The sequence below is a fragment of the Crocuta crocuta genome, unplaced genomic scaffold, assembly GCF_008692635.1.
Source record: "Crocuta crocuta isolate KB4526 unplaced genomic scaffold, BGI_CrCroc_1.0 scaffold102, whole genome shotgun sequence".
NCBI classification, from domain to species: Eukaryota; Metazoa; Chordata; class Mammalia; order Carnivora; family Hyaenidae; genus Crocuta; species Crocuta crocuta.
This window is the reverse complement of record NW_027530019.1, coordinates 9,388,244-9,406,193: the sequence shown is the minus strand read 5'-3', so window position 1 is coordinate 9,406,193 and position 17,950 is coordinate 9,388,244. Positions and strand designations below refer to the sequence as shown.

Genomic DNA, 17,950 nt, shown 5'->3' with positions numbered 1-17,950 from the left:
AAGTTCCTCCTAATCCTCCTATACGTGCAAACATATGATATTTGTCCTTCTCTGCCTGACTTATTTCACTCAGCAGAACACCCTCAAGGTCCATCCATGTTGCTACACATGGCCAGATTTCATTGTTTCTCATTGCCGTGTAGTATTCCATGGTATAGATAAACCACAGCTTCTTGATCCATTCGTCCGTTGATGGACACTTAGGCTCTTTCTGTGTTTTGGCTATTGCTGAGAGTGCTGCTCTGAACATTGGGGTCCATGTGCTCCTTTGCCTCAGCATTTCTGTATCCCTTGGGTAAATTCCTAGCAGTGCTATTGCTGGGTCATAGGGGAGTTCTATTGTTAATTTTTTGAGGAACCTCCACACTGTTTTCCAGAGGGGCTGTACCCGTTTACATTCCCACCAAGAGTGTAAGAGGGTGCCCGTTTCTCCACATCCTCGCCAGCATCTTATGTTCTCTGATTTGCTCATTTTAGCCACTCTGACTGGTGTGAGGTGGTATCTCAGTGTCATTTTGATTTGTATTTCCCTGATGAGTAGGGATGCTGAGCATCGTTTCATGTGTTTGTTGGCCATCTGGATGTCCTCTTTGGAGAAGTGTCTGTTCATATCTTCTGCCCATTTCTTTACTGGGTTGTTTGTTTTTTGGGTGTGGAGTTTGGTGAGTTCCTTATAGATTCTGGATATCAACCCTTTATCTGATATGTTATTTGCAACTATCTTTTCCCATTCCGTTGGTTGCCTATTAGTTTTGTGGGTTGTTTCCTTTGCCGTGCAGGGTTGAGTGTCTGATTCTTGATTTTGGCTCAGATCATCCCACAGTTGTGGGATTGAGCCCCATGTTGGGCTCCATGCTGAGCGTGGAGCCCACTTGTGATTCTCTTTCTCTCTGCCCCTCTTCCCAACTCGTGTATGCTCTCTCTCTCTCTCCCTCTCTCTCTAAAAAGAGAAAAGAAAGGGGGAAAAGCCTTTTAAGAAAATAATATTTTTGAGAGGCAGGGTGCGAGTGGGAGAGGGACAGAGAGAGAGAGGGAGACACAGAATCCAAAGCAGGTTTCAGGCTCTGAGCTGTCAGCACAGAGTCCGAAGCAGGGCTTGAATCCACAAACTGTGAGATCATGATCTGGGCCAGAGTTGGATGCTCAATTGATTGAGCCATGCAGGCACCCCGAGAACATTTTTAATAATCTCTTTAGACATGTACCTTTATTGCTCAGAGAGCTGAGATGGTTCCACAGGCCAATATTTGTCTAAATTTTTTTTTAATGTTTTTTATTTATTTCTAGGAGAGAGAGAGAGAGACAGCGTGAGCAGGGGAGGGTCAGAGAGAGAGGGAGTGACAGACTCTGAAACAGGCTCCAGGCTCTGAGCTGGCAGTCCGCACAGAGCCCGACGCGGGGCTCGAACCCACGAACCGCAAGATCATGACCTAAGCGAAAGTTGGATGCTTAACCGACTAAGCCACCCAGACACCCCTCCACTGGCCAATATTTGAACAATTATAAACATCTTCTATCTGGTCATTTATGCAGAGCAAAGTAACATAAGAATGTTACATCATTGTTTTGTATTTAATACTCATGCTTCAGGATGAATAATATTTTTATGTGCACTTACCAAATAGCATTTCATCACTTCTCAAACCATTACTATAAGTACACATTCTTTAGGTGTCATCTAAGTGTGATCAAACTATGTAATCAAGAGGCTCAAAAAATTGGTTAGAGCCAATAGCTTCACATTTAAATGTTTTTGTTTTTACAACGTGAACCTTGGATTCTTTCTTCATTCTAAGGATCAATACTTCAACAACTCTAAAATACTTCAGTGTCCACTGAACACCTACTATTTGCTAGGCTTGTATCATAACGCATTAGCTAATATTCTCACTTGGTCTCCAAATTGATCATGCAGGGTAAATGGCAACATCCCTGTGTTTCAGATGAAGACTGGGGCTTTGAGAAATTAGTCACTAATCCAAAATCATACAATTGATAAATTACAGAGTAATGATTTGAGTCCTGGTCTGTATGACTCCAAAGCTCATGCTTTTTACTCTGTCTTTGACAATTTTGGCGATGCAACAGAACCACTTTTGGAGCTTTAATAAATATAGATACCTAGGTACCACCCCCGTGTTCAATATATCTGTAATACTGAAGTGTTCTCAGAATTGAGGTCCATTGCTTATTTATGCCATACTACTTTTCCATAGTCATAGTCACTGGATTGTGAAGCTTTTCTGTAAGACAGAAACTGGAAGATTTGAACATTTTAAAGGTTGTAATCCTGTCATTGGAAAAAGGAAATGAGGACAGGTCTTTTTTGGTTCTCAGAGTAGAGACTACAGCTGAGAGCTAATAGAGGAGTGGAGGATTAACCCTAAATGTTGCCTTTTATAAGCATTGCAGCCAATTTTTCCAGAAATGACTACTTTGAATTTTTAAGTCAAGTGAAATGTATGTCTCATCTCTTCTGCCATGAGTTTCAGTTTCCTCATCTGTGAAAGATACATCTCTCTCACATAGATTTGAGGGTGACATGAGATTAGTGTCTGGTTTATACTAAGCACTCAGAAAATGGAAGCTACTATTATAATTAGTATATTATTGCCTCCCTTGGAATTACCAAGTGTAGTCCCAGCCATCAGCTCCCCTACTCTCTAAACAATTATTCCTAACATTTTAACTGTTTTGTTCCTAATATAGACCCTTCTTTCTTCTCTGACTTCACTTCTAACACTTTCCCCTTACTCTTCCTTTGCAGTTCCTCAGATACGCTATGTATGCTCCTTTCTCAGGGTCTTTGTACTTGCTGGTCTTTGCCTGAATGTTCTTCCTTCATGTTTCATTCACTCTGCTCAGATGTCTCTTCCTTGAAAATGCCTCCCCTGACCAAGCTATCTAAAATAGAATCTCCCACCACCCTTCATTACATCTCCTGTTTTATTTTGTACATAGCACTTTTTACTCTGTGATTTATATTATATTTCATACATACTTTTTTGTTTACCTATTATCTACCCAACAGGAATGTAAGCTTAATGGGGCCAATAGCTTGGTCTTTTTTGTTCACTGTTACATCTCCAGCTTTTTAGAACCGTGCATAGCATCTAATAGATATTTAATAAATATTGTTGAGTGATTGAATTTCCATATTGATAACTCTCCTTTTTAAAAAATATAAAACCCAGGACTTTAGTAGTAGGATAAAAGCTTTGTGCTCCAAGTGCCTTTGTATCCTGTGTTTTGTCTTTGTCATAAGTAGGCTTTGTCATTTTATCTTCGGTACTTTTCATAATAAAGGCAATTTTTCTTTGCAGTCTTTTTAGTGTCTGATCCTTCCTCCCACCCACTTCTGTTGTCTTTAAGCTCACATTTATTATTTAGTTTCTCTTAGTTTAAGAAGTGAATATGGCTATCGTCCACTGCTTAGTTCGAGCCCTGCATAGGGCTCTGTGCTCACAGCTCAGAGCCTGTAGCCTACTTTAGATTCTCTCTCTCTGCCCTTCCCCTGCTCGTGCTTTGTCTCTCGGTCTCTCTCAAAACTAAACATTAAAAAAATAAATAAAAATGCTCGACACAAAATTGAAAGTTATATAAGTGTTATAGAGAGGGTTAATTCATTAAATTTGCTATATCCATAAAGAGTGTTTTGTGGATTGTTAAAAAGGGTAATGTGGAGCTGTATTTATTAACATACAAATATATCTATGATTTTTAATGGAAACAGGTTACAAGAAAGCAAGAATAATATCTCATTTTTGTGGAATAAACATTAGATACTTGTATGTGTACAGAAAAAATGTCTGAAGACTTTTCTGTAGAAAATTGGAATGTGAGATTAGCATTCTACCTGTCTCTAGACCCACTAGTAGTTTTCTAGTTCTTCAACGGTTTTGGTACTACTGACTATAGCTATTCATTCTGACCCCTGGGTAAACCTCTATCTTGTCCTGATATAAGTAAATTACCTTTCCCCTTAGTTCAACAGAAACAAGGCTCGAGGTTTATTTTTTTGTTTTTGTTTTTTTGTTTTTTTTGTTTTAAGGAACTTTTCAAGGAAACAAAAAAGGAAAGTAAACAAAAAGTCATTGTAAAAACGTAGAATCTAAAATGTTTACAGAACACACATTTCTTTTTCCTAAGTGTTAAAAGCCTGTTCACCAGCTAGCTTAGCTGATATAGTTTATGGGACCCTAAGATCCCTGTGGCAGCTCTTTACCCAGATCTTTCTGTCCAAACCTGTTACATTGGAAATTTTTATTTGTGTTTTTAAAAATATTTTCATTTATTATTTTTTTAGTTGACATATATGTAACATTAAAATGGAAGTTTTGATTCAGCATTACCACTTGGGAATGTTATAGAAGAAAATGAGATAACAAAGAAAAATATGTATAAAATATTAAATAAAAATCAGATTATAAGGTAGTATGTATGATGAGATCCTACTTTTGTTTAAGGTATACAGTATAATGTACAGCAAAAAAACCCCACAAAACATTAAAGATGGTCTTGAAATGATAACAGTGGTTATAGCAAATTTTAAATTTCTTTGTGCTTTTAGATTTTTCTGAATTTTCTGTAGGAACATGTGTTATTCCTATCAAACTTATAAGGCCTCCATATTACTACTCTGTTTATGCTGTATCAGTTCTAAACTTCTCTGGGTGTTTTACAGAGGCTCTTTTTAATCCTGCATTTTTTTTTTTTTTTTTTTTGGTCACCTATATATATCCTAGCTTTGCCTCTAAATATTCACTTTGTTCTTGAGCATGAAGCATTGTTATATAAAGCTAAGGACATTTATAATTACTTCTTATTTAGTGATGAAGATGCCCTCTTTTGTCTTCTGGTTTGAGTAGTGCTAGAGCCAGCTAGGCTCCAACAGTGATTAACAGATTTGTAGATTGTGACAGACTTCTCTTTCCAAATATCTCTACCAGATGCTTAGTGTCCTCAGAGTCTGTTAGCAAATCAAAACTGTGTTAATTAAACCCAGCAAAGTATTGCTCTTTCAAGATGTTAGCTGATTGTTATTTTAACTGTCTTATGTGCAGAAGTGGGTGTTGGACATTGACTCTAGAAATAAGAATAAGGTAGTGGGAATATAGTGAGATATAGAAAACCTCAACTTTCTGTAAATTTGAGTAGATTGCTTTCTTAAAGTGAATTTTAAATTCCTTGGGGCCTTAAGTTTAGATATCTCTGTAATAATAAATGAAATACACTCATTGAAATAAACTTTCAAGATTATGAAAATAATCCAAGTATGCCAGTTAGAATTGATTAGGCTGTGATATATTAACAAACAGCCCCCTAATTGCAGTGGCTTAGAACAAAAATTTATTTGTTATTCATATTACAGTCTGATGCAGGTGGGATGATGATTTGTAGCTCTCCTCCAAGCAGTGTCTCTTTCTGTTATTTGATATCATCATCTTCACATGTGGCATCCTTCATTGTGGCAGAAAGGGAAGAGATCATATGTGATTTGCACAGATTTTATCATCATACCTGGAAGTGGTATGTTCGGTTTCACCTACATCCTCACACTCAGAACCTAGTCTTATGACTCCCAAGTGTAAAGAAGGCTGATATTCGTCTGTGCCCAGGAAAAATCTGATGAAAGAGGAACATACAGCATTGTCTCTGCCACTCAAGATTTTAGGAGAATAAAATGTGCCACTAACCATATCTTACAGATGGGCTCTGTATTTTTTTTTCTCCTTATCTGTTTCCCTTCTCTCTGGTTTCCTTATTTGCTCTTTGCCTTTCTATCATGTTAAGCCACCCAAGGAAGCAGTGGAGTTAGTGGTACTGAGTGGAACATGATCTTTCCCTGTTGTCTTCATTTCTTAAAGAAAAATAAAGTCCTCACTAGAAGTGTGTACATCTTTATTAGTAAAGCTCTTTGTACAAAACATAAATGTTCCCTCTTCAAAAATTCAACTTGTTCCATCAGTTTGGTTTTTATTTAATATCTGAGCATCTTAGAGTAACACATTCTCATTGCTTCACCTAATCTGTAAATGACAATTTTTATTTATAAATAAATATATACTATGCATAGAAAAAGATCTTACTGTATCTGAGCAGATTCATTTATTTATCCATTCATCAAATCTTAGGTGAGCTTTTATTATGTGCCACATATTCTAGGTGTTGGGGACATAGTGGTGAACAAAATGTAGAGTTCTAACTATTTTATATTCTGGTCAGATTTACTGATCACCAAAACTGGTGATGTGTAATACAATATCAATTGGTAACCATAAATTAATTAGTTAATATTCCAACTATAAAGATTATAAAATTAAAATAAGCATCATAGGATTAGTGCAGTGTAAATAGATTCATGGTGGTTGGTTCTTAGAAATCATAGTATTCCTATAGTATCAATAGGAATAATATGGATCTTTTTTTTTCTTTCAGCTTTAAAGAAACCCTCTATTTCCGTTGCTCAGTATGAAAGTCATCAAGCAATCTCCCATATCCCAACTGGACAACCTTTCTCCCCAAATATGGTTCCAGGTGTGAAGTTTTATTCTTTTTTTTTTAATTTCTTTTTTTTTAATGTTTATTAGAGAGAGAGGAGCGAGCAAGCAAGTGAGAGAACACGTGCACGCGCACAAGCGGGGGAGGTGCAGAGGCAGGCAGAGAATCTGAAGTGGGCTCTGTGCTGACAGCCTCCAGCCCAATGTGGTGAGCCCATCGAACTCACCAACTGTGTAATCATGACTTGAGCCAAAGTTGGACTCTGAGCCACCCAGGTACCCCTGAAGTCTTAATCTTAAAATTCCATTTGAAAACCATTTTGCTGGTCAAGTATTGTTACATAGTGAATAAAACATGTCATTTAGCAGGATGCTGAAGTAACATTCATTCTTCTGGTTAATGTTATATATTTTGCAGTGATTGATCAAAGCTCAGGAAGAAATAATGATTTACAAATGCAGTTTGTTGGGGCACCTAGGTGGTTTAGGCGGTTACGCATCTGACTTTTGATTTTACCTCTGGTCATGATATCTCAGTTTGTGAGATCGAGCCCAGTGTCAGACTCTGCACTGACAGTGTAGAGCCTGCTTGGAATTTGATAGATCCTTCTCTCTCTGCCCCTCTACCCCCTCAATAAATAAATAAGCTTAAAAAAATAAATAAAAATTCACTTTGTCTAAAGCATTATTGGGGTGCCTGGATGGCTCAGTTGGTTAAGTGTCCGACTTCAGCTCAGGTCGTGATCTCACGGTTCGTGGGTTCGAGCCCCATGTTCAACCCTTTGCTGACAGCCAGCTCAGAGCCTGGAGCCTGTTTTGGATTCTGTATCTCCCTCTCACTCTGACCCTCCCCTGTTCACGCTGTCTCTCTCTCTCAGAAATAAATAAAACATTAAAAAAAAATTTTTTTAATAAAGCATTATTAAGAGCAGAAGAATTATTCTGCCACACTGGGCTATATTCTCTTTCATCTTTGCCAGTCCATATGTATTTCCTCTCTTCAAAATGAATTCAAGTTTATCTCACAGAGGCCTTCTATTAACTACTACATCCATCTATATTCAGCTCTATTCCATACTTATGAATGTATGCTTGTTATTTGATTTTATAGAAATGTTTCCCTAAAATGAGAATTGTTGTGATTAAAGTTAATTATAATAAGCATCTAAATGAAACTTTAAAAAAAGTTTTTTTTTAATGTTTATTTACTTTTGTGAGAGAGAGAGAGACAGAGTGCAAGTTGTGGAGGAGCAGAATCCGAAACAGACTCCTGGCTCTGAACTATGAGGACAGAGCCTGATGCAGGGCTCAAACTCACTAACTGTGAGATCATGACCTGAACTGAAGTTGGACACTCAACTGAGCTCCCCAGGCACCCCCTAAATGAAGACTTTTATGAGGGAAAAATGGGACTGAGGAAAAGAAAAGTTATATCCAGAAGTTACCAATAAGAAAGAATCAAGAGTTGCAGATCCTGGGTGGTTCAGTCAGTTAAGCATCTGACTTGATTTCTGCTCAGGTCATGATCTCATGATTCCCAAGTGAGCCCTGCTTTGGGCTCTGTGCTTACAGTGAGAAATCCGCTTGGGATTCTCTCTCTCCCTCTCTCTCTCTGCTCCTCCCACCACTTGCACATGCACTCTCTCAAAATAAACTTAAAAAAAAAAATCAAGAGTTAACATGGGGCACCTGGCTGGCTCAATCAGAAGAGCATGCAACTCTTGATCTCTGTGTCGTAAATTTGGGCCCCATATTGGGTATAGAGATTACTTAAAAATAAATAAACTAAAAAAAAAAGTTAACAGTTGTGAGTCTGAGTCACTGTATAGATGAAAATGACTTAGAGGCTAGAGATTTCTGACAGCAATGTAGAGTTAGAAAAATGTAGAGAAGAAAAAGATACAGGTCTCAATGTCAGTTAAATCTTTGGGTTTCTACTATGTATCATTTTGGCTAATAGGTTTATTTATAATCAGTACTAATGATACTTACCTAAGAATGATTAGTAAACTTCACAAAGCTAAAATCACATTGGCTGTAAGATTTGATTAAAGAAATTATAATAAAGCCAAAAAAAAAAAAAAAGCTACCTGACTACTACTCAATATCAAACAACAGCATGTCTTAGTTTTCTAAGCAGGTCTTGTGAAATACCTCTGCAAAATATGACCTTAATTTGATATTTTTATGCCATAGATTCTCATGGACACCACAATGGAAATCCTGGAACTTCAAAGCACAACCCTTCCAATCCTCTTCAGCGTTTAATTCCAGGCCCGAACTTGGAAAATGTACCCAGAATTCAAGCAGATATACTAAAGCAGGCTACCAAGGATAGAGTCGGTGATTTCCATAAGTTGAAGCAAAGTAAGAATCAGTTGATGAATGTTATGCTGAAAAGATTTCTTTAAATATATTTATAAGGCTCAATTAAGGTCTTCATTATTATAATTTCTAATGACTGTATAGTCAAGTTATAGGCATACAAAGAGAATGTGTGATGGTGGTAAAATTTAAAAGGAAAGAAAGTTTAAATGGATAGAGATATTTTATTATTTTTTTTAAAAGTTTATTTATTTATTTTATGAGAGAGAGTGTGTGTAAGTGCATTCAAGCAGGGGAGGTGCAGAGAGGGGGAGAGAGAGAATCCCAAGCAGGCTCACTCAGTGTTGTCAGCCCAGATCCCAATACAGGGCTTGATCTCACAAACTGCAGAAGTCAAGAGTTGGAGACTCAGGGCACCTGGGTGGCTCAGTTGGTTGTGTTCAACTTCAGCTCAGGTCATGATCTCAAGGCTCCTGAGTTCAGGCCCTGCATCAGGTTCTCTGCTGTAGGTATAGAACCTGCTTCAGATCCTCTGTCCCTCTCTTTCTTTGCCCCTCTTCCGCTCGCTCTCTCTCTCTCTCTCTCTCTCTCTCTCTCTCTCTCGCATACACATGCACACACGCGCTCTCTCTCAAAAATAAAAAGAGAGAGAGGGGCACCCAGGAGCCCCTGGATAGAGATATTTTAAAGAAAACTTTAAAAGCTTCTCATGTTCTCCACTATTAAATAATAAACCTCAGGTGAGTTGATTTTTTTTTAAATGCTATTAGTTCTTATAACTAAAATATTTTTGGAGAAGTGAGAAAAGATATATTTTGTTAGGCTAATGAATGAAAACTTTGATTAGAAGAAGATCAACAGTTTTGAAAAAAGGATTCTGGGAGATATACAGACCTGGGAAGACTACAGTAATAGAGGGCTCAATGCTCCTGTCTTTTGCATTCTCTCCAGTTGCAGTTTGCTTCATTTAGGTATTAGAAGTGAAAGAAATTGAACAAATTCATAATAATGTGTAATAAAATATCACTTCTTAATTATTTCAGAGGTATCAAGTTTGATAAGTGGACAATACCTGTTAATCTGTATAACTCTCTAATTGGCAGATTCTTAGGAAGTATAAGATAATTTCTGGTAGTAGAGAGAATTTGGACCAGACAGTGTCTCTTAGGTCAGTTCCCTTAAACTCTATTTTACACTGTTTCAGCTTTACAAAGCTTTTCCCTTTAACTTCTTTTTTGCTGTTGTTGCTGCTGCTGCTGCTGCTGTTGTTGTTTATTTTTATTTTTCCTCAACAATATATTTTGGAGTATATTCCATATCTGTATATAAAAATCTCCTCCAATTAATGAGTGTATCATGTTCCATTATACATGTGTGTAGTATTTTATTGAACTCATCCCCTCTTAGTAGACATGTAACCTCTTTCAGTATTCTCTACTGTGCTGCAATGAAGGATTCATAAAAAGCAAACAAAGGCAAACTGCAGCTTGTAGACATTCTCTCTGTTCAGAAGTGGAAATGTCTACAAGCTGCAGTTTGCTTTTATTTGCTTTCTATGATGGCTTCTATGGCAACAACTGTTCAGAGCAACGTTTTGGCGGTTATTTGTGCACAGGTTGCTCATACAGTGAGGACTGACTGCAGTGTTACAATTTTTAACCTCTTCATAGTATTTTTATTGGTCTTCTTGACAGTTCATATTTCTCCCTCTATATGAAGATATACTTTGCATCCATTTAACTGACTTTCCTTCCTTGATATTTCAAAGTGTATCCATGTGTGTTTACTGAAGTATCATATGAAAAACATTTTTATTAAATAAATGTGGCTGATGTTTTAAATACACTAAAAACAATTTTTCTCAAAATCTTGTTGAGGAATTGGCCTAAAAACTTCTATCTTACCGAAAAGAGGTGTATAGTAAGGACAAAAAAAAATCTTAATTCAATATCTTAATTCACTTAAGACTTTCTCCTAAACTTATAGTTTATCCTATGAAACTTTTTATTGTTGCCATACCTTATTATTTTTTTTTTTTACTGATGTTTAGTTAAAGAATGTGATTGGAAAGTAATTGCCAGGAAATTATTTTTCTCTACAACTTCTTTAAAAGAGTTTGTTGAGTTTTAAACTCTTACTCCAAATTCTTTTCAGTGTATATAATAAGTTGAAATCAATGGGAGTGCTGTTTTGTGATTTACATTGGCATTATCTTTACACACATTTTAACCTATCAAATAGTTACACAGTCGTCATTTTAAATAGGCATATACATATATACACACATATAGACACATGCATATATTCCATTGTGCTTAGGCAATAATAATAGTTCAATTAACTCTACCTTTTTATTGGTTATTTAAATTATTTCACATTTTCTCATGTTGTCATGGCTATAAATATCTTTTTTCAAATTATTTCCTGCTTATACTTTTGTGTTCCTTTATTTTTTAAGTTTATTTATTTATTTTTGAGAGAGAAATATTGTGGTGGAGGAGGGGTAGAAAGACAGGGACCCAGAATCCCAAGTAGACTCTGCCGTGTCAGTGTGGAGCCGGTTGCGGGGCTCACACTCACTAACTGTGAGATCATGACCTGAGCTAAAATCAAGAGTCGGACACTTAACTGACTGACCCACTCGGGTACCCCAAGTGTATTCCTTTAAAAGTAGTTCCCAAACTGAAATTACTAGGTCAAAGTACTTGTCCAGCTTTATAGTTCCTATTACATATTTTCAGATTGTTCTCTAGAACAGTTTCACAATGTTATTGGAAATGTTTAAACTTATTTATAGGTGGCCTGACCACATTGGCTTTTTAACTCTAAGGCATTTAGAATATAATGATTCCTTCAAGAGGTTTTAATAAGCATTTACTTTCTGGTGCCCTCTCCATTTTTATATGAGGAATTTTACTATAATTATTTGTTGGTGTATAATCTGTGCATCCGTTTTACCATTTAGCCTGATAGCTGTGGAGGTTGATCCTATATCTTTGTGTCAAATCTTTATAAATAAATCAGATGTTAACCTTTTATCGGTTACCTTTACTATGGTTTTACTTTCTCATTCCCTTTTCTGATATGAGACTTTATTATATTTAATAATCATGCAAAAATTTTTAATTAAAAATAATTTTTAAATTGCGGAAAAACACACATACTGTTCACCAAAGTGTACAATTCATTGGCATTTAGTACATTGATAATGCTGGGTGATCATCACAACTATCTAGTTCCAGAACATTTTCATCACCCTAAAAGAAAATCCTGTATCTATTAAGTAGTCACCCGCTGTTCTCTCCTACCCACAGTCCCTGGCAAAGACTAATCTGCTTTCTGACTCTATGGATTCATCTATTCTGTTACTTTCATATAAATGGAATCATACAACATGTGACATTTTGTGTCTGGCTACTTTTACTTAGCATGATGTTTTCAGCGTTCAATCTACTGAAGCATATATCAATACTTTATTTTTTATGGCTAAATAATATTCAGTTGTATGACTACATTTTGCTTATCTATTCATCTGTTGGTGGACATTTGAATTATTTCTACTTTTTGGCTATTATGAATAGTGCTGTATAAACATTCTTTTACAAATTTTTGTTGACCACCTATTTTTTATTCTTTCAAGTATATATCTAGATGTGTAATCACTGGGTCATATGATAATTCTGTGTTTAGCTTTATTAAGGAACTGCCAAACTATTTTCCACAGTGGCTCTACCATTTTACAGCCCTACCTGCAATGCACAGTTCCAATTTCTCCATGTTCTTGCCAACACTTAATACTTCATGGTTTTTTGTTTTGTTTTGTTTTGTTTTTCACTGTTGCCATCCTAGTAAGTGTAAAGTCATAACTCATTGTGATTATCTTTCTTTTTTTTTTCTTAAGATTTTATTTTTAGGGGCACCTGGGTGGCTCAGTCAGTTAAGCATTTGACTTTTGACTTCAGCTCGGGTCATGATCTCATGGTTCATGAGTTTGAGCCCCACAGTTGAGCTCTGTGCTACAGCACAGAGCTTGCTTGGGATTCTTTCTCTCCCTCTCTCTCTACCTCTTCCCACTCGCTCTCTCTTAAAATAAATAAATAAACTTAAATAAATTTTAAGTAATCCCTACATCCAAAGTGGGTCTTGAACTTAAAACCCTGAGATCAAGAGTCCCGTGCTCTGCTGAGTCAGCCAGGCACCCCTCATTGTGATTTTCATTTGTGTTTCCCTAATAACTAATGGCATTGAACATCTTTTCATGTATTCATTGGCCATTTGTATATCCTCTTTGGAGAAATGTCTGTTCAAGCCCTTTACCCATTTTTAAATTGGGTTGTTTGTCTTTGTTGTTGAGTTTTAAGCATTCTTTTATATATTTTGGTTATTAGACCATCATCAGATATATGATTTGCAATTATTTTTGCCCATTCATTGGGTTGTCTTTTCACTCTTTGATAGTGTCCTTTGATATACAAAGTTTTTAATTTTGATGAAGCCAAATTTATCTCTTCTTTTGGTGTTTATGCTTTTGGTGTCATATCTAAGAAACCTTTGCCAAATCAAAGATTATGAAGATTTACCCTTATATTTTCCTCTAGAAGGTTTATAGTTTTGCCTCTCATATATATAGGTTTTGATCTATTTTTATATGAGTTTTAATAAGTTTATTTATTTTGAGAGAGTATGTGAATGCATGGGGGAGGAGCAGAAAATAGAGACAGAGAAGCAGACTCTGCACTGGCAGTGCAGACTGGCCAGTGCAGAGTCTAATGTGGGACTTGATCTTATGAACCATGAGATCATGATCTGAGCCAAAATCAACAGTCAGATGCTTAAGTGACTAAACCACTCAGGCACTGCATCTAATTTTTATATATAATATGAAGTAAGGATCCAACTTCATTCTTCTATATACAGGTATTTAGTTGTCCCATACTATTTGCTGAAGAGACTCTTCTTTTTCCATTGAACAGTCTTAGCATACTTGTTGAAAATCAACTGTATGGGTTTATTCTAGACCTTCAATTCTATTCCCGGATGCCACTACCACACTGTTTTGATTACTGTAACTTTGTGATAAGTTTTGAAATCAGGAAGTATGAGTCCTCCAACTTTGTTCTTCTTTGTATAATAATTCTGACTATTTGGGATCTCGTATAATTCTGTGTGAATCTTGGGATCTGCTTGTCTATTCTATTAAAAAGGCAATTGGGATTTTTTCCCGCATTATGTAAGCACTACATAGGCCCTGTGTAGGGCTTGAACTCATGACCCTGAAATCAAGACTCATATGTTCTCTGGACTGAGCCAGTTAGGTGCCCCAAGGCTTCTGAGATTTAACTTTTAATTTTTTTAAAGTTTTATTTATTTAGGTAATCACTATACCTCATGTGAGTCTAGAACTCATGACCCCTAGACCAAGTTGCATGCTCCTCCAACTGAGCCAGCCAGGCACCCCAATTGGATTTCAGTTGCATTGAATCTGTAGATTACTTTGGGAAATATTGTCATCTGAACAATATTAAGTCTTCTAGTCCATGAAAATGGGATATCTTTCCATTTATTTAGAGTGTCTTCAATTTCTTTCAGCAATGCTTTATAGTTTTCAGTGTACAAGTCATGTGCCTCCTTGGTTAAATTTATTCCTAAGCATTTTATTCTTTTCGATGTTATTGTAAATTTAATTGTCTTCTTAATTTCTTTACAGATTGTTCATTGCTAGTATATGACCAATTTTTTTCTTGGCTTTTGAGGTTTTAATTTTTTATGCAGATTTCTAAAAATATGTAATATTTGGGTCTCTTACCTTAAAAATTTAGAATGTTGGATTTTAGTTTCATTATTCTAGAAATAACAGCTATGTATCAGTGTTTTTATATGCCTTATATAAAATATACCTATGTCTTATACATTAGCATATATAAACATATATATATATACACATACATACAAAGACAATATTTTGAATATCATTCAGAATTTCTGTGCCTGTTTTACATCAACTGCATTTTGTTTTCTTTTTACATTTTGACCTCCTTTCCCCATTTCTCCCACCCCTATCTCCCCTTCTGGCAATGACCAGTCTTCCCACTGTGTCTATGAACTTGGGTTTTTTCTTTTTCAAAGACTCCACATACCTAACAGAAAGTATAGGGTATTTGCCTTTCTTTGTCTGGCTTATTTCACAGACAATGTACAATGCCCTCAAGATCCATCCATATTGTTGCAGATGGCAAGATTTCCGTGTTTTTTGATGACTGAATAATATTCCATTGGGTATATATACCAAAACTTCTTTTTTTTTAAAAAAAAAATGTTTATTTATTTTTGAGAGAGTATGTGAATGTGCATGAGGGGAAGGGGCAGAGAGAGAGGGAGACAGAGGATCTGAAGTGGGCTCTGCGCTGACAGCAGAGAGCCCAATGGGGGGCTTGAACTCATGAACCATGTGATCATGACCTGAGTCAAAATCGGAGGCTTAACTCACTAAGCCACCCAGGTGCCCCCTTCTTTATCTATTCATGGACACTTAGGTTGTTTCCATTTCTTGAGTATTATAAATAATGCTATAGTGAACATGGCGTTGCATATATCTTCTTGAGTTCATGTTTTCATTTTCCTTATAAATACCCAATGTGGAATTGCTGGATCATTCTAGTTTTAATTTTTTGAGGAACCTCCATACTGTTTTTTCGTGGTAGCTGTACCAATTTACATTTCTACCAATAGTACACAAATGCTCCCCTTTCTCCACATTTCTCCAATTATGGCTGATTTTTATTGATCTTGTATCCTGAAACTTATCTAAATTTGATGCATAAGAGGTTTTTATTTGTATATATATTCAGGTATATCCATTTTGACTCTTATGAGAACCTTCGTTTCTTTTCATCATTTGTTCTTTATCTAGGCATAAATGTACTATTTAATTTTCATTTATTTTCCCCCCTAACTGATTATTTGACCTCTTTGGAATTTTCAGTGATCCAAATTAATTTTTCTCTATCCTGATAACCATCTGTACCAGAACTCTTATTGTTTGTTTTTCTTTTGTGGTATGGTATTTACTTCTGATTTATCACATACACATATTAAATTATTGCACTATTTTCACCCTGTCTCCAGAATTTCTATTTTTTTCCAATTTTTGTCCTTATCACTAGCATATAGTAACCAGTCTGCTATGTGTGGGCTTTTCCCACATGCCCAAGCAGTTATCAGACACCAGCTGGGTGTCCTACAATTCAACTATATTCTGACACTATTTTACCAGGAGAGAGCCTCAGGTTTCACAGATTGAGGGCACAGTCCTACAAGATTGTTCTTCTCTCCTCCATTTCAGAGACCAATTGAAAGTCCTGGTTGTTGTCTGTGCTTCTGACCAACTGATGGTAGATCTGAGGTTCCAACATCCCCTTACTTGAGTTCAGTTAATTTGCTAGAGTGGCTCACAGAACTGTGAGAAACTTTTTATTTCCTAGATTACCAGTTGATTATAAAAGGGTATAACTTTGGAACAGCAAGACAGAAGAGATGCATTGGAAGGTATGGGGAGACAGTGTGCAGTCTCCATGCCCTCTCCAAGTGCACCACTCTCCCCAATCTCCACACGTTCACCAACCTGGAAGCTCTGATCCTGGTCATTTTGGGTTTTTTTGGAAGGCTTCATTATGTAGGCATGATTGATGAAATCATTGTCATTGGTGATTGAATTAACTTCCAGTCCTTCTCCCCTCCTGGGAGGTCACATGGTTGTCTTGGCAACCAGTTTCCAACCTGAAGCCGATTCAAATAGTAACCTCATTAACATAACAAAGACACATTTGTGGCTCTCCTCCCTTAGGAAATTCCAAGTGTTTTTAAGAGGTCTCCGCCAGAAAAGGGATGGAGACCAAATATATATTTCTTAACATAAATCACAGTATCACATATGGGTTTGAAAACTGCTTTATAATAATTTGAACCTAAAAACTTTAAAAACCTATTTTTTTTCTCTGTTCTTCCAGAAGAGTTTCGTCATTAGTTTACCAAGTTCTGTAAGTAGTCCTCAGAAACCTTAGTGTATATTGAATTATATCTACATACTAAATTGGGTAGTATTATATTATTTACTATCTTTAGTCTTTACATCTAAGACTCCATTTATTCATGCTTCATTGTAGTCATCTGCTTTTCTTTGGATAAATATCTGGCTTCCCAAGTTAAATAGATGTCTCAGTATTTAACTGTTTTTTCTTATTATTTAAAAATGGGACTGGTTTTCACTGTATTTTCAAGTTGTACATCACCATTATGTAGATTATAATTTACTTTTTGATATTTCTTATTTATTGTACCTATAAATTGCTTATTCATATGTCTAATAAATTCTTTTATAAGGATTTTGGAAGATATATTATCATGTTAACTGTGAAAGTGGTTTTATTAAATATTTATTTTTCAGAGAGTAAACACTAATTAGTCATAAGGGGAAATTATTTTTAAAATGTAGTTTTGCCTTATAATTTTCTTTTTTTGCCTTATAACTTTTTTCTTTGGTTTTATCCTTCTCAATATCATATTGGCTTAAAATTTTCAAAATATTAGAAGAATTATTGGAAATAAACTTCTAAGATACAAGGAACCAATAGAGATAATTTAATGCCCTGCTGCTCAAAGTATAGGTCAGTCGACCAGCAACATCCATATTACCTGTGATTGTTTCAGGCCCTTAGACCTTATTTATATTTACATTAAAGTTTGAGATTCTTTTCTAATGTGATTCCCTCATTTCACAGAAAATAAAAATTAGGTCCAGAGAGTTTAATTTGCTCAAGTTAAATAGTGGAATAACCAGGACTACTACCTAGATCCCTTTTCTTCAGGTTCACTACTGTATCACACCACCTCTTCTATACTTTTGATGTTTTGGAATAATTCTTTAATATTTCTTTTCTTGTTCGATTTCTAGTAAATTCCTAATCATACTTTAAAACCATACTCTGCTGTCACCTATTTGGTAAAAGCCTTCTTCATATCTTTACCAGTCTGGACCGTATCAATCACTCCTTTTCATTCTACTTCAATCATTGAACATACTTTCATTAGTGTATATTCCACATTATTCTGTAAGTAACTATTGTAGG

The 17,950-nt window shown here is 35.8% G+C and overlaps 1 protein-coding gene across 4 annotated transcripts in view; it reads left to right on the top strand.

Annotated features, from left to right (window-relative positions):
* The window catches only part of GOLM2 (golgi membrane protein 2), a 108,232-nt gene that overhangs the window by 59,732 nt on the left and 30,550 nt on the right, over positions 1–17,950 (top strand). For all 4 annotated transcript variants that reach the window (XM_077764503.1, XM_077764505.1, XM_077764502.1 and 1 more), the window contains exons 7-8: positions 6,439–6,537; positions 8,697–8,867. In XM_077764503.1, coding sequence (XP_077620629.1) covers positions 6,439–6,537; positions 8,697–8,867 — 270 coding nt within the window. The remainder of the gene's footprint in view (positions 1–6,438; positions 6,538–8,696; positions 8,868–17,950) is intronic.